At 36.0% G+C, this 20,046-nt stretch overlaps 1 protein-coding gene across 1 annotated transcript in view; it reads right to left on the reverse strand.

Moving 5' to 3' along the window:
• TOPBP1 (DNA topoisomerase II binding protein 1) overlaps positions 1 to 18,948 on the reverse strand; it is a gene marked incomplete at both ends in the record, with an annotated part of 69,383 nt that extends 50,435 nt beyond the window's left edge. Inside the window, 9 exons of the mRNA XM_079705603.1 lie at positions 8,097 to 8,347; positions 8,494 to 8,657; positions 10,356 to 10,516; positions 11,195 to 11,374; positions 12,833 to 13,029; positions 14,260 to 14,441; positions 15,118 to 15,261; positions 16,728 to 16,862; positions 18,865 to 18,948. Coding sequence (XP_079561729.1) covers positions 8,097 to 8,347; positions 8,494 to 8,657; positions 10,356 to 10,516; positions 11,195 to 11,374; positions 12,833 to 13,029; positions 14,260 to 14,441; positions 15,118 to 15,261; positions 16,728 to 16,862; positions 18,865 to 18,948 — 1,498 coding nt within the window. The remainder of the gene's footprint in view (positions 1 to 8,096; positions 8,348 to 8,493; positions 8,658 to 10,355; positions 10,517 to 11,194; positions 11,375 to 12,832; positions 13,030 to 14,259; positions 14,442 to 15,117; positions 15,262 to 16,727; positions 16,863 to 18,864) is intronic.
• Positions 18,949 to 20,046: the final 1,098 nt, after the last annotated feature.

A 20,046-nucleotide genomic window follows, 5' to 3' on the forward strand; every position in this document is an offset into this window, starting at 1 on the left:
AAAAAATTCTGGCATGAATGGTAATGATGGTGACACAATAGTGTGAATATAGTACCACTAAATTGTACACCTAAAAATAGTTTAAATGGTAAATTTTATGTTAGGCATATTTTACCACAATTTTTAAAAACTCAATACCCAAAAAGTTCTATAGAAAAGTTTAAATATGAGATCTAGTATTAAAAATATTTCATTCTTATATACCAGCAAACAGTTCAAAAATGTAATTTTAAGACAAAAGAATTAAAATATCAAAAAGAACAAATGAACATAATATAAATAGAAAACAAAAAATTAGGAATAGTTATAACACAGCATGTGTAGGATCTTATGAATGTAGTTATACTTTATTGAAAAACATTAAAAAAAGATAAAACTCTATGCTGATATTCTATATTCATAGAAAGGAAGATCTTTTCATTGTAAAGATGTCAATTCTGCTCCAAATTATAAATTCAGTACAATCCCAACCAAATTCCCATATTGATTTATGCAAACTGAAAAACTAATTTTAAAAATTAGAAGAAAAGGTCCAAAAAAGGGGAAGACACTTTTGTAAAGAAAGTTGGAGTCCTTTTATTTCAGATATCAAAACATATTACACAAGGATATTATAATAAGATGGTTTATCAGTGCAGTATCTCAATGGAAGAGAATAAAAAGCTTAGGGCTTCTCTGGTTGCGCAGTGGTTGAGAGTCCGCCTGCCGATGCAGGGGACACAGGTTCGTGCCCCGGTCTGGGAAGATCCCACATGCCGCGGAGCGGCTGGGCCCGTGAGCGATGGCCACTGAGCCTGTGCGTCTGCAGCCTGTGCTCCACAAAGGGAGAGGCCACAACAGTGAGAGGCTCGCGTACTGCAAAAAAAAAAAAGCTTAAACACAGATCCCCACTTAACAGACCCTTAATAAATGACAGGGGCGGGAGTGCAAATTAGTAGAGAAAGGATGGCCTGTTCAATAAAAAGTGTGAAAACAAGTGATTATCCACATGGATAATCTGAACACTTCTTATCAAATACAAAAATCAACTCCATGTGGACTGAAGACATAACGTGGAAAGGCAAAACTTTAAGACTTCTAAAAAATACACATAAAAATAACTTTATGACCCTCAGATAGGAAAACTTGTATAAAATAGAAAACCATAAACCACAAAATAACAGATTGAAAAATCCAACTACTTTAAAATATTCATCAAATAACACTCAAAAAGATGCTCGACCTCACTAGCAATCAGTTATAAAATTAAAAACACAATGAGATCCCACTTTACATCCATCAAATTAATAAGAATTTCAAGCCTTATGGGAAATTCTAAATGTTGAAAGGATGTGCAATAGGAATCCTTACTATTGTTCTAGTATAAAGTGGTAAACTAGAACAAACACTTCAGAAAGCAATATGCATTATGTAAGAAAGTGGAAGATGTAAATATCCCAGGAATCAGCCATGCCCACCCTAGAAAAATTCTTGCTCATGTGCACAGAGACGTGCATAAGAACAATCTCAGCAGTACGGTTTGTACTGTATTGGCAAAACAACAAAGCAAAACCAAAAAAAACACAATAAAAATATCCTTAGGTGGGAAAATAAATTGTGGTATGTTCATATACCAGTGTGGTACATTCATAACCAGTTACTTGGATGAGATGAATATCTCTCATGCTGAGGTTAGGATAGCAAAAGAGTACATACCATGTATCACTTATGTAAGTCAAAATACACACAAAACGAAGTAGTGTATATATTACTTACAGATATATACACGTTGTAAACCACAAAGAAAATGGGAAGGGATTCACAGGAGAATTTTGACCAAGTAGAATATTTTATTTTTTCTAATAGCTAGATTAGTAGTATACGGTTACTCATTATTCTTTGTATGTTTTTGGATGTATTAAATAGTTCATAATAAATGTTTAACACCTTTATCAAAGTATAATTGCTTTACAATATTGTTTCTGCTGCATAACAAAGTGAATCAGCTATATGCATACGAATATACCCATACCCCCACCTTCTTGCGTCTCCCTCCCACTCTCCCTATCCCAACCCTCTAGGTGGACCTGCTAGGCAGATGTTTACCACTAGCTATCTATTTTACATTTGGTAGTGTAAATAAGTCAATGTTACTCTTTCACTTTATCCCAGCTTACCCTTCCCCCTCCCTGTGTCCTCAAGTCCATTCTCTACGTCTGCATCTTTATTCCTGTCCTGCCCCTAGGTTCATCAGAACCTTTTTTAAAAAATTTAGATTCCATATATGTGTTACCATACGGTATTTTTCACTTTCTGACTTACTTCACTCTGTAAGACAGAGTCTAGGTGCACCCACCTCACTACAAATAACTCAATTTTGCTTCTTTTTATGGTTGAATAGTATTCCATTGTATACATTGCCACGTCTTCTTTATCTATTCATCTGTCCATGGATACTTAGGTTGCTTCCATGTCCTGGCTACTGTAAATAGTGCTGCAATAAACATTGTGGTACATGACTCTTTTTGAATTATGGTATTCTCGGGGTACATGCCCAGTAGTGGGATTGCTGGGGCATAGAGTAGTTCTATTCTTAGTGTTTTAAGGTACCTCCATACTGTTCTCCATAGTGGCTGCACCAATTTACATTCCCACCAACAGTGCAAGTGGGTCCCCTTTTCTCCACACCCTCTCCAGCATTTACTGTTTGTAGATTTTTTTTTTTTTTTTTTTTTTTTTTGCGGTACACGGGCCTCTCACTGCTGTGGCCTCTCCCGTTGTGGAGCACAGGCTCCGGATGCGCAGGCTCAGCGGCCATGGCTCACGGGCCAAGCCGCTCCGCGGCATGTGGGATTTTCTCGGACCAGGGCATGAACCCGTGTCCCCTGCATCGGCAGGCGGACTGTCAACCACTGCGCCACCAGGGAAGCCCTGTTTGTAGATTTTTTGATGATGGCCATTCTGACAAGTGTGAGGTGATACCTCATGGTAGCTTTGATTTGCATTTCTCTAATGATTAGTGAGGTTGAGCATCCTTTCATGTGCTTGTTGGCAATCTGTGTATCTTCTGTGGAGAAAAGTCTATTTAGGTCTTCTGCCCATTTTTGGATTGTTGTTTTTTTTTTTTTGACATTGAACTGCATAAGCTGCTTGTATATTTTGGAGATTAATCCTTTGTCAGTTACTTCATTTGCAAATATTTTCTCCCATTCTGAGGGTTGTCTTTTCATCTTGTTTACGGTTTCCATTGCTGTGCAAAAGGCTTTACGTTTCATTAGGTCCCATTTGTTTACTTGTTTTTATTTCCATTTCTCTAGGAGGTGGGTCAAAAAGGATCTTGCTGTGATTTATGTCATAGTGTTCTGCTTATATTTTCCTCTAAGAGTTTGATAGTGTCTGGCCTTACATTTAGGTCTTTAATCCATTTTGAGTTTGTTTTTGTATATGGTGTTAGGGAGTGTTCTAATTTCATCCATTTACATGTAGCTGTCCAGTTTTCCCAGCACCACTTATTGAAGACGCTGTATTTTCTCCATTGTATATTCTTGCCTCCTTTATCAAAGATAAGGTGAACATCAGAGGTGGGGGTTTATCTCTGGGCTTTCTATCCTGTTCCATTGATCTATATTTCTGTTTGTGCCAGCACCATACTGTCTTGATCATTGTAGCTTTGTAGTATAGTCTGAAGTCAGGGAGCCTGATTCCTCCAGCTCTGGTTTTCTTTCTCAAGATTGCATTGGGTATTTGGGTTCCTTTGTGTTTCCATACAAATTGTGAAATTTTTTGTTCTAGTTCTGTGAAAAATGCCATTGGTACTTTGGTAGGGATTGTAATGAATCCGTAGATTGCTTTGGGTAGTATAGTCATTTTCACAATATTGATTCTTCCAAAGCAAGAACATGATGTATCTCTCTGTTTGTATCATCTTTAATTTCTTTCATCAGTGTCTCATAGTTTTCTGCATACAGGTCTTTTAGCTCCTTAGGTAGGTTTATCCCTAGGTATTTTATTCTTTTTGTTGCAATAGTAAATGGGAGTGTTTCCTTAATTTCTTTCAGATTTTTTGTCATTAGTATATAGGAATGCAAGAGACTTCTGTGCATTAATTTTGTATCCTACTACTCTACCAAATTCATTGATTAGCTCTAGTAGTTTTCTGGTAGCATCTTTAGGATTTTCTATGCATAGTATCATGTCATCTGCAAATAGTGCCAGTTTTACTTCTTCTTTTCCGATTTGGATTCCTCTTATTTCTTTTTCTTCTCTGACTGCTGTGGGTAAAACTTCCAAAACTATGTTGAATACTGGTGAGAGTGGGTACCCTTGTCTTGTTCCTGATCTTAGAGAAAATGGTTCCGTTTTTCACCTTTGAGAAGGATATTGACTGTCAGTTTGTCATACATGTCCTTTATTAAGTTGAGGTAGGTTCCCTCTGTGCCCACTTTCTGGAGAGTTTTTATCATAAATTGGTGCTGAATTTTGTCAAAAGCTTTTTCTGCATCTACTGAGATTACCATATGGTTTTTATCCTTCAATTTGTTAATATTGTGTATCACATTGATTGAATTGTGTATATTGAAGAATCCTTGCATTCCTGGGATAAACCCCACTTGATCATGGTGTATGATCCTTTTAGTGTGCGCTGCATTCTGTTTGCTAGTATTTTGTTGAGGATTTTTGCATCTATGTTCATCAGAGATATTGGCCTGTAGTTTTCTTTTTTTGTGACATCATTGTCTGGTTTTGGTATCAAGGTGATGGTGGCCTCGTAGAATGAGTTTGGGAGTGTTCTTCCCTCTGCTATATTTTGGAAGCCTTTGAGGAGGATAGGTGTTAACTCTTCTCTAAATGTTTGATAGAATTCGCCTGTGAAGCCATCTGGTCCTGGGCTTTTATTTGTTGGAAGATTTTTAATCACAGTTTCAATTTCAGTGCTTGTGATTGGTCCGTTTATATTTTCTATTTCTTCCCGGTTCAGTCTTGGAAGGCTTTGCTTTTCTAAGAATTTGCCCATTTCTTCGAGGTTGTCCATTTTTTGGGCATATAGTCACTTGTAATCTCTCATGATCCTTTGTATTTCTGCAGTGTCAATTGTTACTTCTCCTTTTTCATTTCTGTTGATTTGTCTTCTCCCTGTTTTTCTTGATGAGTCTGGCTAACGGTTTATCAATTTTGTTTATCTTCTCAAAGAACAAGCTTTTAGTTGTATTGATCTTTGCTATCGTTTCCTTCATTTGTACTTCATTGATTTCTATTCTGATCTTTATGATTTCTTTCCTTCTACTAACTTTGGGGTTTTTTCGTTCTTCTTTCTCTAATTCCTTTAGGTGTAAGGTTAGGTTGTTTGAGATGTTTCTTGTTTCTTCAAGTAGGATTGTATTGCTATAAACTTCCCTCTTAGAACTGCTTTTGCTGCATCCCAGTAGTTTTGTGTCATCGTGTTTCTATTGTCATTTGTTTCTAGGTATTTTTTGATTTCCTCTTTGATTTTCAGTGATCTCTTGGTTATTTAGTAGTGTATTGTTTAGCCTCCATGTGTTTGCATTTTTTACAGATTTTTTCCTGTAACTGATATCTAGTATCATAGCACTGTGGATGGAAAAGATACTTGATACGATTTCAACTTTCTAAAGTTCGCCAAGGCTTGATTTGTGACCTATGATATGGTCTATCCTGGAGAATATTCCATGAGCACTTGTGAAGAAAGTGTATTCTGCTGCTTTCTGATGTAATGTCCTATAAATATCAATTAAGTCCATCTTGTTTAATGACATTTAAAGCTTGTGTTTCCTTATTTATTTTTATTTTGGATGATCTCTTCATAGGTGATAGTGAGGTATTAAAGTCCCCTACTATGATTGTTACCGTCAATTTCCCCTTTTATGGCTGTTAGCATTTGCCCTATGTATTGAGGTGCTCCTATGGTGGGTGCATAAATACTTACAATTGTTATATCTTCTTGGATTGATCCCTTGATCATTATGTAGTGTCTTCTTGGTCTATTGTAATAGTGTTTATTTTAAACTCTGTTTTGTCTGATATGAGTATTGCTACTCCAGCTTTCTTTTGATTTCCATTTGCATGGAATATCTTTTTCCATCCCCTCAGTTTCAGTCTGTGTATGTCGCTAGGTCTGAAGTGGGTCTCTTGTAGACAGCATATATATGGGTCTTGTTTTTGTATCCATTCAGCCAGTCTATGTCTTTTGGTTGGAGCACTTAATCCATTTACATTTAAGGTAATTATCGATATGTATGTTCCTATTCCCATTTTCTTGATTGTTTTGGGTTTGTTATTGTAGGTCTTTTCCTTCTCTTGTGTTTCCTCCCTAGAGAAGTTCCTTTAGCATTTGTTGTCAAGCTGCTTTTGTGATGAATTCTCTTAGTTTTTGCTTGTCTGTAAAGGTTTTAATTTCTCTGTTGAATCTGAATGAGATCCTTGCTGGGTAGAGTAATCTTGGTTGTAGGTCTTTCCCTTTCATCACTTTAAACATGTCCTGCCACTCCCTTCTGTCTTGCTGAGTTTCTACTGAAAGATCAGCTGTTAACCTTATGGGGATTCCCTTGTATGCTATTTGTTGCTTTTCCGTTGCTGCTTTTAATATTTGTTCTTTGCATTTAATTTTTGACAGTTTGATTAATATGTGCCTTGGCGTGTTTCTCCTTGGATTGATCCTGTATGGGACTCTCTGCACTTCCTGGACTTGATTGACTATGTCCTTTCCCATGTTAGGGATGTTTTCAACTATAATCTTTTCAAATATTTTCTCAGTCCCTTTCTTTTTCTCTTCTTCTTCTGGGACCCCTATAATTCTAATGTTGGTGCATTTAATGTTGTCCCAGAGGTCTCTGAGACTCTCCTGTTTTCATTCTTTTTTTTGTTTATTCTGCTCCCTGGCAGTTATTTCCACCATTTTATCTTCCAGCTCACTTATCCATTCTTCTGCCTCAGTTATTCTGCTATTGATTCCTTGAGTATTTTTAATTTCAGTAGTTGTGTAGTTCATCACTGTTCATTTGCTCCTTTGTTCTTCCAGATTCTTGATAAATGTTTTTTGTATTTTCTCCATTCTGTTTTTGAGATTTTGAATCATCTTTACTATCATTACTCTGCATTCTTTTTCAGGTAGGTTGCCTATTTCGTCTTCATATATTTGTCTTGTAAGTTTTTACCTTGCTCCATCATCTGCAACATAGTTTTTTGGTTTTTTGGTTTTTTTGATGGGTGGCGCTGTATTCCTGTCTTACTGGTTGTTTGGCCTGAGACGTTCAGCACTGGAGCCTGCAGGCAGTTTGATAGAGCCAGGTCTTGGTGCTGAGATGAGGACTTTCAGGAGGTGTCACTCCAATTAATATTCCCTGGGGTCAGATGTTCTCTGTTAGTCCAGAGGTTTGAACTCAGAGCTCCCACCACAGGAGCTCGGGCCTGACCTCCGGCCTGGGAACCAAGATTCCATAAGACTCATGGGGGAGGGGAGGGGAGGGGAGGGGAGGGATGGAGCAGTACAATATCAAAGAACAAAAAACAAAATACAATTAGAAAGATACAAAATATATTAGGAAAAAATAAAACTATAATTGAAACAACTGCAACAAGGTAAAATAAAACGACAACAGGAAAAAAAAGCAAAAAGGGTTGGGGGTGGGAACAAGCCAAAAGGAGAGAAGAATAACAAAGTATAAAGAATAAAAAAATAAGAAATGCTGCCCACAACTCTTTACTGGCAATTTTGCTTACCACATTGAGAAGACTAAATCCTCAGATGGTAGTCTACAGTGCAGCATTATACCCAACAAAGAGCAGAATTACCAAGTAAGAGACATTTGTTACAAGGTTAAAATAAAAGTTCAGGGTGTTACAAACTCACACAAACCAAGTAATGCCTGTGTATAAAACAGATCTAAGAGGAACAAGTGAGTTGAAGAGAGAAGAGGGAGTCAGAAGGTCCAGAATCCCTTAGCCTTGCCTGCTTAAAAAAAAGAAGTAACACACATAAAAAAAACTTCAAGAAAAACGTTAGTTTAACTAAATTCTAGAGAACCTGGCAGAAATCACATATGTATGTATTCTGCTACCAAAATATTTAATGACTGTAAACACTAATCACTCTTTCTTACCTATGGTTGGGTTAATAGTTGCATATTGAGAGAGCAGATCTTCATCAGTTTCCTCATGCTTTTCATTAGGAGCAAAGTCTTTCTTAGAGAAGCTGCTGTTCTTCCTTTTTAAAAGGGTTGTTTTACTTTCAGGTTGATCTGAAACTGGAATTTCCACTGGCTGGTAGTTAGCATGGATATATGGCTCTTCAGGAAGCATATTACCTTTACTAAAACACTCTAGCAACCATTTTGCTCCCACTACATGAGGCCTACAAAAACAGTACATAGTTATATATTAGTTTAAACTATAAAGACCACAATCCCACTTGCCATGCAGTTTACATAACTGTCAGGACATGCAATTTTAAAAAAATTATTAGAGTAGAAATTGCTTTGAATTAAAAACTGACAAAACCTGTGGGCTGATTTATCCCAAAACTGCTTCAATTCATCATCATAATCTCCCACAATAACATGAGTTACATCTTCATTGAGCTGATTGAAACGAACTCCACCTCCACTGTTAATAAGTCTTCTCAGTTTATCTAGCTTTCTGCCACTAAAACCGCAAAGATAGATCTGCAAAGAAAGAAAACATTTAGTTTAATGTATTTAAAATGGCTTATTTCTCTCAATAGAAACCTATTTATTAAAAGCATATATCTAAATCCATTGCGTGTAAATAAGACAACTCTTATTTACATTTTAAGATACATTAGGAAGTGAAGTATATTCTGAAGGTTTGAATTTTAAAGTATTCTTAAATTTTATCATTTCACAGTCCCATAGCATTCTTACCCTTTACAGTAGACATTACTTGATAAATATTCTGAGGCTTTAAATAAAATAGAAGCCAGAATAATTCAATTATCTTCTGAACATTAGTGCATAGCAATTTCTAAAATCAGGTAGCTTCTTAAATTGGTCTTACCACTTTTAAATTTTAAAGTAATTACAGAAATAAACTGGCGTTAAACACTTGAATTCAGAAAAGCTAGGTTTAAATTTTGGTTCAGCTGCCAATGATTAACCACATGGCCACCTCAAGATACTCAGACTCCTTAAACCAATTTTCTCACTTATATATTGAGATATCTTTTTCACAGAGTTGATTAAACAAGAAAATTTAAGTCAAAGAGCTAAGCAGAATGCTTAGGATGATATGTAAGCAGTAACTTATTTTTAACTATCAATATGTATATATATACTTATGGAGGCACGGACAGGGTTATGTATGTATTTAAATTAATTTAATCAATATAACAATCATCTTCAACTCTACTTTACATAACATGTCTTTAAAAAACTTCTTAATGACCAATCTATTCCTAACTGCATTTATATCCCAAACTAAATAACCTCCATCACTAGAATACACTTTAACAAAAATGAGGAATCATATGTTTTTCTATAAGAATAATTAAGTCATATCCAGAATTAGTATAGTCTAGATAAAAGATTATACAACACACTTCCTGTTCTACTAGTAAACCGTTAAGTTTTAAAAGTATAGAAAGGAAGGTAATTTGCCCAATTTCCTTATCAATAAAATAAGGTTAAATCTTTGCTACTCTAGAATTAATGCTTAGCCTATTGATTCTACAAACAAGAATATATTAAGTATTCAGTTCTAGAAGATATATATGATGATCCCATCAAAGGCACTTATAAGATAGTTACTCAGACACTAAAAAATAAAATAGCTCAAGAGATATTGATCAAAGCAGTGCACCTAATGGTTAGGAATACAGGCTTTGGAGTAGATGTCTGGTTACTTAATGTCTGTGAGATTCTGAACAGGAACTTTAATCCTCTAAGTATCAGTCTCAATATTATCTGTTTTAGAGTTATTTGTGGGAATTAAATGGGATTATATATAAAACGTATCAACAATGTATATGAAATAACTAGCACAGTGTCTAGCATATTATAAATACTTAATAAATGATAGCTATAAAGAAAAATCCATTAAGTGGTTCAGAAACTAAATGCTCTCAAAACACAGCAGATGGAAGATTAAGGTAGTTATTAGGAATGTTCAGAGAAGAGTTGAAAAAAATGATATGAACTTTTAATGGATGAGAGATGAAGGTACATCCCAGGCAGAGAGCCCCTAAGCTAAAAGATAGACATGGCCTAATGAGTGCATCCACTTAGCTAGAGTGGAGGGCTTATGTAAATAAGGAACAAGCCCAACTCTGAAGGGTCTTCAAAGTGAAGCTACAAGTACTAAAGTATATTATCACTTACTGCATTTACTACATGATAAAGACATACCCGACAACCATCTAATAAATCTTCAGGTGCCTGAAATGCACTGACATCCAGATTTTCAAGTGTAGGCTCCACTTTGCTATTAAGAACTGAACTACATATCGATTCATTTATGCAACTTGCACTGCTGTTGGAAATATGGCTGACATCTGAAAGAGCATAACCTACATATTAAAAAGAAAGATGTAATTTATGGAGATAAAATAACTGTGATTACATATTTTCCTACACATGAACTTTTCTTATACAAAAAGAGCCATGAACAATTTCTAAAGTAAGATTCAAATGCTTTTACTGAAATCTTGATGGCAAAGTATGAAAAGGGAAAATGAAACTAATTAAGGCTCATATCTTATTTAAATGAAAATATATTTAATACATTCTCTTAATAGTGACTTGCTTCCAATAAAAATCTGAAGTTGCTGGCTTTAAGGTCCAGCAAAGTTACATCTGAAAAAAAATTTATAACATTTGTTAAATTGCCAACATAATACCTCCAAAACAGAAATGGTTTTAAATTTTATATGAATATAGATGATCTATAACAATTGTAGCAAACTAATAAATTAATTCTCTTAAGTCTTTATTAATATTCTTAATTTCTTTAATAATCTTGTGCATTACATGAGGGTATGAAAGTACGCATTATAAAAAGAAATATCAGGAGTTCTGGACTAATTTTTTAATACAATTTGGTTATTTTATTATACAATTATACCTGGAAGCATAGCAAGAAAAGATGGAATTCCCTACTGTACCTCCCTGATCCTATTAACAAATCAATTCTTACACAGAAAACTGTCTCAAAGCTGATTGTTTACTTTAATCCAAAAAAGACTTACTATTAGTTGTGTTGATCTCGCTAGTAGGAGTTGAAGTAGCAGGCACAGTCTTTGTTTCTGGTCTAGGCTCTGTCTTATATATGGATTCATCCTGACAAAAACCTTTCTCAACACTGTCAAAAAACCACTGCACAGTCACACAGTGTACATTCCATCTCCTGGCACATTCATATTTTTGACCTATTATGTTCATTAAGAAAGAGAAACAGAGAGAGAGAGAAATGCAAACCATTAAAATCTTTGCAGAAATATTTAAATGACAGGTTATAAAAAAAATCTACCTGGGACAAAATTAAAGTTACTAGCAATTACTCTTACTTTTAACAGTATGCTATACAGTGTATTAAAAGGTAATATATTAGGTTATTGCTCAATTATATTTTCTATGTGTTGTTAAATACACATGCTATGTGAGGGGGGCGTTTATCTTTTACAAAACTTCACAGAGACAGAGGCAACTGGGGGTTAACTCAATATTTTCGAGTACAGCCTCCATCATTTAAATTCTTTAAACCATTTTCTTAATCTGTAACATGGGGATAACTCACAGAATTATGTGGTTTAATAAATTGTATAAAATAACCATGAAAATTATAAATGTCTGCAATATAAAAAACACCAACTTTCAAGAGACTGCTCCTATGTCAAAAGGATTCTACTTGAAGTCCAGGATAGAGAGGCAAACAGTTAAATAAGTCATATTAAAAATACGTATCTTTTATTGCCTTAAAAACTTTTTAACACAATGTATTTTGAAACAGTATAGAGAAACTGAGGACAATATATAGTAAACAATAACAAGAAAGGTTTCTTTGAAGTTCTTGAGAGCTGAGAGATGTACTGTCTTCAGATTCAGAAAACCAATAGCAGTTATCAACTTTACTCACAATCATAATATCATAATTGGCCATACCCAAAGTTCTCACTTAAAGACAATTATTAATTGATTTTAATTTTTTTCCTTAATTTTACTTATTTAGGGAGCTTAATAAAACACAGTATAGATATAAAAAGATATAATAAAATATTAATAAAACTCTGCTCTTATCAATTTTTATACATTTTAAGAGTACTGGTAAAAAATATTCTCCAGAATAAAGGTTATAGAACACCACAATTAACTGCAATTTTAAGGAATTCTTCTTCTTGGTAATATATTTTTCTTCTTTTAGTTGTCTCATGTTCTGCAAGGTGCATCTTCAAGTTAAAACTTGTAGTTCATTGAGTAAGGTTGATTCATTCAATTAAAAACTAAGACAAGCCTTTAAAATTTATAATTAGAAAGAAATGTAATTTAGTGACATCTATTAGCTTTCTTGTTATTCATCCAAATCTCTCATCTCTTAAGTAATGGGTAACTGTGTGGGGACTTAAAAAAAAAAAAAAAAAAAAAAGATCTGAAAATAAATTTAGATAAAACACTACTGGAAATTTTTGTTTTTTAATATTTATTCAATGACCTGATAAAGACTTGGGAAGTCATGTAATTTTTCTAAAGATTATAAACCAAACTATGTTTGCAAGAAAAAAAATCATAGCAGATTTATGACATGTCAGAAGTAAAAGGTATTCTATGATGACCTTAAAATGTTAAATAGAAGAAAATGTTGCATTTGTTCATTTGGGAAACAGTTTTACCTTTTGGTTCTTGCACAATGAGGTGTGTACACTCATTCATTTTCAACTGTCCCATGTATTGACCTCCATGCTTAACTGTGAGTTGCTGAACTGCTTTCCTGTCTAAGCCACGTAAGCCAGTGACACAGATTATGCAACCAAGAAAAATAGGACACTTGAAGTCTTCCATGTTTATATCGGTATATCTAGCTATTTTTCTGGGGAAAACAAACAATAAAAAAGAAAAAACATTAACAAATTAAATATACCAGATAATTTAAATTTTACCAGAAGAACAATGACAAACAACAGAAATATCACTAATGCTTTCCTCATTTTTTAGGATTTTAATCATTATTAAGAAAAGGGAAACTGATAAACACACTTCGAATGATACTAATTGCTCATCTAGCTCAAACCATGCCTCTAATAAAAACTAATGTTTCAGAGTCTCTCAAATAAAACTGTTTTACGGGAAAATATACATTTCATTAACTGTAAATCCATGCTGGTGAAAGTGGTGCATTTTCCAAATTGTAAGTCTAAATTTCTACCTAAAAACCCAAAGCTTCTTTGGTTGCCTACTAGAAAAACAGACTTTTAATTTTTCCATACTATACAAATAATAAGGAATGATTTTGGGCAGAATGCCAACAAAAATATCATTATCATTCTGTTGCCGTGCTAGGCAGATGTGCTGACGAAACAGGCTAGGAATGAGGGTGCCAACGTGGAGACGTGTTTAGGATGTGCTAGATGGTGTTGAAAGGAAGACTGGAAAATGCCTGTTTAATTCAAACAGTGGTACCTGCACTTATTGGTTGTTAATCTAATTCTAATGGAAACTCAATTCTATTCTTTGAAATAGGCTCTAAGCTCCATGAGGGCAGGGATGCTGTCCTGTTCTGCTCTCCACTTATATCTAATGCCTAACTCAAGCCAGGTACATAAAATGGGCTCAGTTAATGTTTACTGAATGATCACATCTCAGTTAATGGCTTATATGTGTTTATATTCAACCTTAAATATGTCTCTTTTGGGAGGGAATACGAATGCCAAAGTGGCTAAAATTTACTCTCCATCTTAACATGTTGGCACAGTATTGAAGGATAAACGCAGCATAAAAGCTACAGTTGCCACACTGATTTTCTCAACTATTTTATAAATGTTTACTTCTGAAAACCATTTTATTATCAAAGCATTTCTTACCTTGTAGCTAATGCTAAAGCCCATAGCCCATTCCACCTATCAACTTATACCTTGATAATAGAGCTTGTAGATTATCTTTTGTTTTCATTGGAGAGAAGAGTAATGATCCTATTTTTGTCCCCAAATAACAAATCCAAAGAGGATACCATAAAACCTCCCCTATGAAAACCCACAATGTGCCAAAATGACTGAATGTATCATTTATTCAAATCTAGAAAATATCTGAATATCTTTCTTACTTCTCTTGTGACTTCTCCCAAAGTGTTTTTACCCAAGAAGGAAGTAAAATAGGTTTCTTCAGGTTTGCAGCAACTAAATACTTTTTGCTACCAACTTCTCCTGCAATAAGGTGAGTTACTGATATGTTAAGGTCTCTGTATACGCGTCCACCCATCATTTGTACATATTTATGAACTTCTTCCTGTAGCCCCAAAAGAAAATATATTATTAATACTGAAACAAACAATTATCTCTTCCATTTTTTTATACAATATCCCATAAACATCTTTTGTTGTTGTTAGCTTGAATGCACAAATGTTTCTCACCACTATAAAGTTAAATAATTAATGAAATTACTTTTTGGAAGATAAAGTATAAATTTTAGAATAATTACCTTTATATACATTATTTTCCTACATTTATCTTTTGCAACTCCATGAATTTAACTATGTTGGTTCTACAGTAAACACTATATATTTTAATATGCTACATACATATTGATACTTAAAAATATACAAATTATATATAGAATATATAAAAACATATATTATATGTAAATCTCAATCCTTTTTTAAAAGATTAAGCAACTATGGTGGAAAAATGTGACTCAAAAACAAACAGGGAAAATTACACAGGGAAAAAAGTGAGTTTCCTTTTTAAATCAAAACAAAAAACTTCAACTAGCCAGTTTGCAATAAAAGATTCCACTGTATTCAATTTATTAAAAAATAAAAAGGTATACACTGTCATCTTGACTTGGTTATCGGTCATAAACACCAAGTCAAGGTCTTTCAAAATATCCCCTACACAGTGAAAAGTTAAGTGTGGAAATACATACATCTTGACCATGATATTTCACTCAATACCGCAACACCTACCCTTTTATCATTTTCCAGGCTTGTACAAGATATGGTTACATCAGACATAACCATGTTATAAACTGGATGTTCAGCTCTTGGGACACATCGTTGGTGGTGCATACAAAATATGACTACTTGAGGACCAACAATTCTGCAGCCAAGCTACAAAAACAGAGAAACTTTACTAAGTAGAAAAAGACCTCCAGTCTTATAAAATTACATTTTGTAATACTGTATTTACCAATTCTTTACAGAAGTTGATGACCACTGCAGAAAAACCACCAAATTGTTACAAGAAAAAAAAATAACCACTATATAATTTCTCAGACACACCACACGTTAACATACACACACAAGCAAATCAAACAATGCAGGCTATCAAAAGAAATAGGCTCCAAAAGCCACACGGACTCAAAATTGCCATTAAAATTTTAATCTCTGAAACAAACGCAATCTTAGTGATAGGGGATATGAGTAACAGTCTTATGCCATAATAATTAGGATATATCTACATTTACTTTTCAAATGAAGCAGCCAGCCAATGAAGCAGTTAAAAAGTGTTGAGAGCCCAACTAACCCCCCTCTAAAAAACCTATTCTGCTACAAAAAATGTATAATCCTAGGCAGTTCCTACATTTGTTTTTTAAATACTTTGTTCGCAACTCAATGTCTTTCCAAGGAAGACCCACAAAGACTTCTCCTAAGGTATCACTTTCATTGATAACTGAGAAATGTGACAATCTTGCTCAACATCAGCACATCCAACCCAGACTAAAAAGCCTACAGCTGCCAAAGTCACCAAAGCATGACCGATGTAAATATCTACAGGGTAAATGATTATTACTATCTTTCCAGTCATAAGAAAACTGAGTTTTCGATGCTATTGCTTCTATCTTACAAGCGGTGTTATTTCCAAAAGGAGGGTAAGACCAACAATGCTTTTGGCAAAGGTGGGCACAGACCTTCCATATACTGTACAGATAGTACTGCAGCTACCTACTCTTCTATGTTTTCTTCTCCTTCAAACAAGAATCACTTCTTTGTAATCTGGATGGAATTACAGCCAGTTTACTTTTATTTCAATGCTTCTCTCTTCTCCAGACACCAAAAAAGTAATGAGTCAGTAGACTCTAGAATCAACAAAAAGAAATAAGATGGCTCAATGGTATATTAGCAATGCTCGGCCCCCAAATGCTTCCTTTAGCATATAATTTTTCAGACCCTATACAAAGTACAGGTACTAAAATTCAAGAGCACATCGGAAAGACAGTAAGTAACCAAGGATTATGCTGAAGTCTTTTCCTACTCTACTATTTTTCCCTAATATATCTTGCAATCAAACTGAGTTTAAGTACAGTAGTACTTCATCAATAAAATGCTTCATTACTACAGGGTTAAATTATTCTAAGTGAAGTTAAATTCCCTGAAATATAAAAATTACATACTAACCAAAGCCTACTGTAATGATTAACCTTGAAAAATACTATTCTGGTCTTCCAAAGCCAAAGGATTCCTCTCAATTCATAATTTGCAAAATACTTCACGATCAGTAAAGAACTTATGTCCACTGAAGCAAAAACAACCCAAAAAAAAGACTACCTGAAAGAACACACTAAAAGTTAGCAAACCTTTTTGAGATGATCAAAGACTTTGCCACTAAAAGGGTCACAGATATAAAGTGATCTATCATTCTCCTTCATTTTCAATGCCTCTTCTTCTGTAATAATCTGAAGATATTCTTCTGATTGGAACTCTTTTATTGACTGAAAGAAAAAGTAAGAATGCATATGAAATAATTCACCTGTATTTATGTCCTATGAACTCTATCTTTAAAATCCATCTCAAACCCAGCCTTTCTCCTATTGAAAGGAACCGTCATCTCTCACTAGACCTGTGCAGAAGTCTCCAAGGGGTTCCTTCTCCCTCCTTTCCCCTAAATCTATTCTCTAGCCAGCAGCTGGTAATCTCTTTAACAATACAAAAAAGGTCATATCACCCTGCTCAAAACCTCCAGCAGCTTCCCACCACACTCAGAATAAAATCCACGTTTCTTACAATTGCCTACAAGACCGTAGAGTCTGGACCCTGTCTGTCTCCCCACACTTACCTTCTTCCTCTAAACCCTTTTGCTCACTCTTCCCTAGCCACTCCTGCTTTCTTTTGCAACCTAGAACAAACTAAGCATAACCTCATTTAGAGGTTTTACTCTTTTTCCCGCTGCCTGGAATACTCTTCCCCCCCAGGACTTCACCTGACTTACCTCACTTCAACCATATCTGCTCACATGTCACTTCCTCAGAGATGCCTTTCCTTATCACCCTTTTCTAAAATACTCTTTCCCTATCCCTCTAGTGTATTTTACGAAGAAAAAATAACATAGATATTATATATATATATATATATATATATATATATATACACACACACACACACACGTATACACATACTGTTTTTGTCTCTCTCCCTTCTAAGAATGAAAATTTCATGATCTATCTTGTTTGCCAAAATATCCTGGCTCCCAGTAAACACTCGAATATTTTCTGAACAAATTTTGAAGTCCTTACATTAAATACTTAGGGTGATCCTTTTAAAACGATTAAGTCAGATCATGTTACTCTTCCAATTAAAAGTCCCCAGTGGCTCTCCATCTCACTGGAAGAAAAAGCCAAAGTCTTTACCATGGCCCACAAGGCCCTTCATGACCTCCTTACTCTTACTCTCTAAAGCATACCTTAGCATTCTTTCCACATCCCTTGTTCACTACACTATAGCCACACTAAAGCAGGACAGACACCGCAAGCACTTTCCCAGGGCTTGTGTATGATTATTTCCTCTGCCTGAAACCTTCCTCTGCAGATATCCACATGCCTCATTTTCTCACCTCCTTCAAGTATACTCAAATATCATCTTCTCCATAAAGTCTACCCTGATCACACTCCATTTAAAATAAATTGTAACCTTCCCTTCTCCCCCAACAAACAACCTCCAGAACACCTTAACCTGCTTTGTTTTTCTCTTCCCATAGCACTTGGCACCTTTAACATTAGAGTTTACTCATTTATATGTCTGATTAATGTCTATTTCCTCCAGCTAGAATAGAATGTAAGCTCTGAGAAAGCATGGATCTTTGCCTGCTCTCATCACTGATATATCCCAAGTACTAGAACAGTGCTTCTTAGATGATGGACACTCAATAATTGTTTGCTCAATGAATGAACTTTAAAGAAAAACCTGCTACAACAGTGCTCCTTAAACTTTAAAGTACACAGGATCTTGTTAAAAAGCAGATTCCAACTGGTAAGTCTGAGTTGGGGTCCAACTCTCAGGCCATGGTGAGGCTACTGTGGTCTGTGAGTAGCAAGGCCCTACACTACCTAGATAATATAATACTGTACATAATGAGTCATAGTTAACAATTAACAACAACAAAAATGAAGTGTAACCAATATAGGACTGACTCAAATTTTTTCAGCACACAAAGATCTATGGTTAGTAGACAAAAGAAAACAATTTCCAAGAATAGTAGGTCCATCACTTTCAATAGAAATGTCATTAAAGATTTCAAGCCCCCCAAAATACATAATGATATACTAATGTCAATTCAAAAATGTGTAACAATGAGATACCTATGAATGTAGACTACAGTAAAACTATTATGAAAATAAAATAACTATGACTAAGACAAAAAGGCCTAATAAATCAAAAACACTAAAAACAAGAAAATGGATTCACAGCATCAAACAAGACATTTTCAAGTAGTCTTACCTCAAGAGCTTTAAAAAAACATTCAGAATTGTCTGAAGACTTTAAAAACTTCACAAAAAACGGTTCTTTGTCATTTTGGGACATTTTTGAACTGTCAAAATAAAGGAACCATTAACAAGAACAAAAACACGTTACATATTAAGTTAAATGTTTAAAGCACCTATTTTTCTGCGAAGACAAGAATGCCACAGGAAAAACATTCCGGCCTTGCCCATGAATTCGTCCATTACGATTTGTAAGAAACACTGGAATGTGGGCACAGTCAAGGAAAAAGATGACAACACCAATCCTTGCAAATTAGAGAATGAAATTAATGTCGCTAAACTGAATACATCTATACATCTAGGACCTTTGCTCTGGGGCTAAGTCCCCTAAGCCAACAGTCATTCAACTGCATTAAGCTTAAGGATGCTCAGAACGAATCGGTCCCTGCGGGTATCCGCGGCCCTCGAGGTAGGTTCAGCCCTTAGTAAACGGACTTCAAATATAAACATGAATGCCAGCCAGCAAAGTCAGGCGCCTAAAAGGCTGGACGCTCTAGCTCCCCAGGTCCCAGGGAAAGGCCCGGCTCTCGGTCCGGCCGCAGTTACTCCCTCTCCGGCGTCTAAGTCCTATCCGCCGGTCCAGGGGCCGGTTACAAGGTCCGGAAACCAGGGCCCGGAAGGCCAGAGGCAGCATCGCGACACCCCAGCGGGGCGGGGGGAGGGAGCTGGGTCCTTACTCCGAGCCGCACTCACCTCCGTGGAGCCTGGGGGTCTCCAGGCGGCGAGTGGGGAGCCGCGCGGCCGGCGGGACGGCGGCTGGGGCTGGGCGCCAGGCAGGCGCACAACCGCCGCCCCCGGCGGCGCCCCCGGCCCTAGCAAGCGCAGACCCGGAAGTTGCCTAACCGCCACCCGACTTTCGCGCCAACCTCGCGGACGCGCCCGCCCCTTCCTGCGGAAGTGACGGCACCGCAGTTGCGGGAGGAGGGCGGAGACGTAAGGCAGCGGAGGTGGGTGGAGTGCGTGGCGCGCTGGGCCAGGGGCGAGGCTTACCAGGAGCGTTGAGGTCGGAGCCTCGTGATCAGGGCTTGCAAGCGCGGGCCTGTGCTCCGCTGGGAGCTGGCCAAGCGCCCACGGCTAGCGGGTGGGGCCGCAGGCCAGAAGTGCCTTAGAGGAGGCCCTAACACATCAAAAAATATAA

Source organism: Hyperoodon ampullatus, assembly GCF_949752795.1.
Source record: "Hyperoodon ampullatus genome assembly, chromosome: 5".
NCBI lineage: Eukaryota > Metazoa > Chordata > Mammalia > Artiodactyla > Ziphiidae > Hyperoodon > Hyperoodon ampullatus.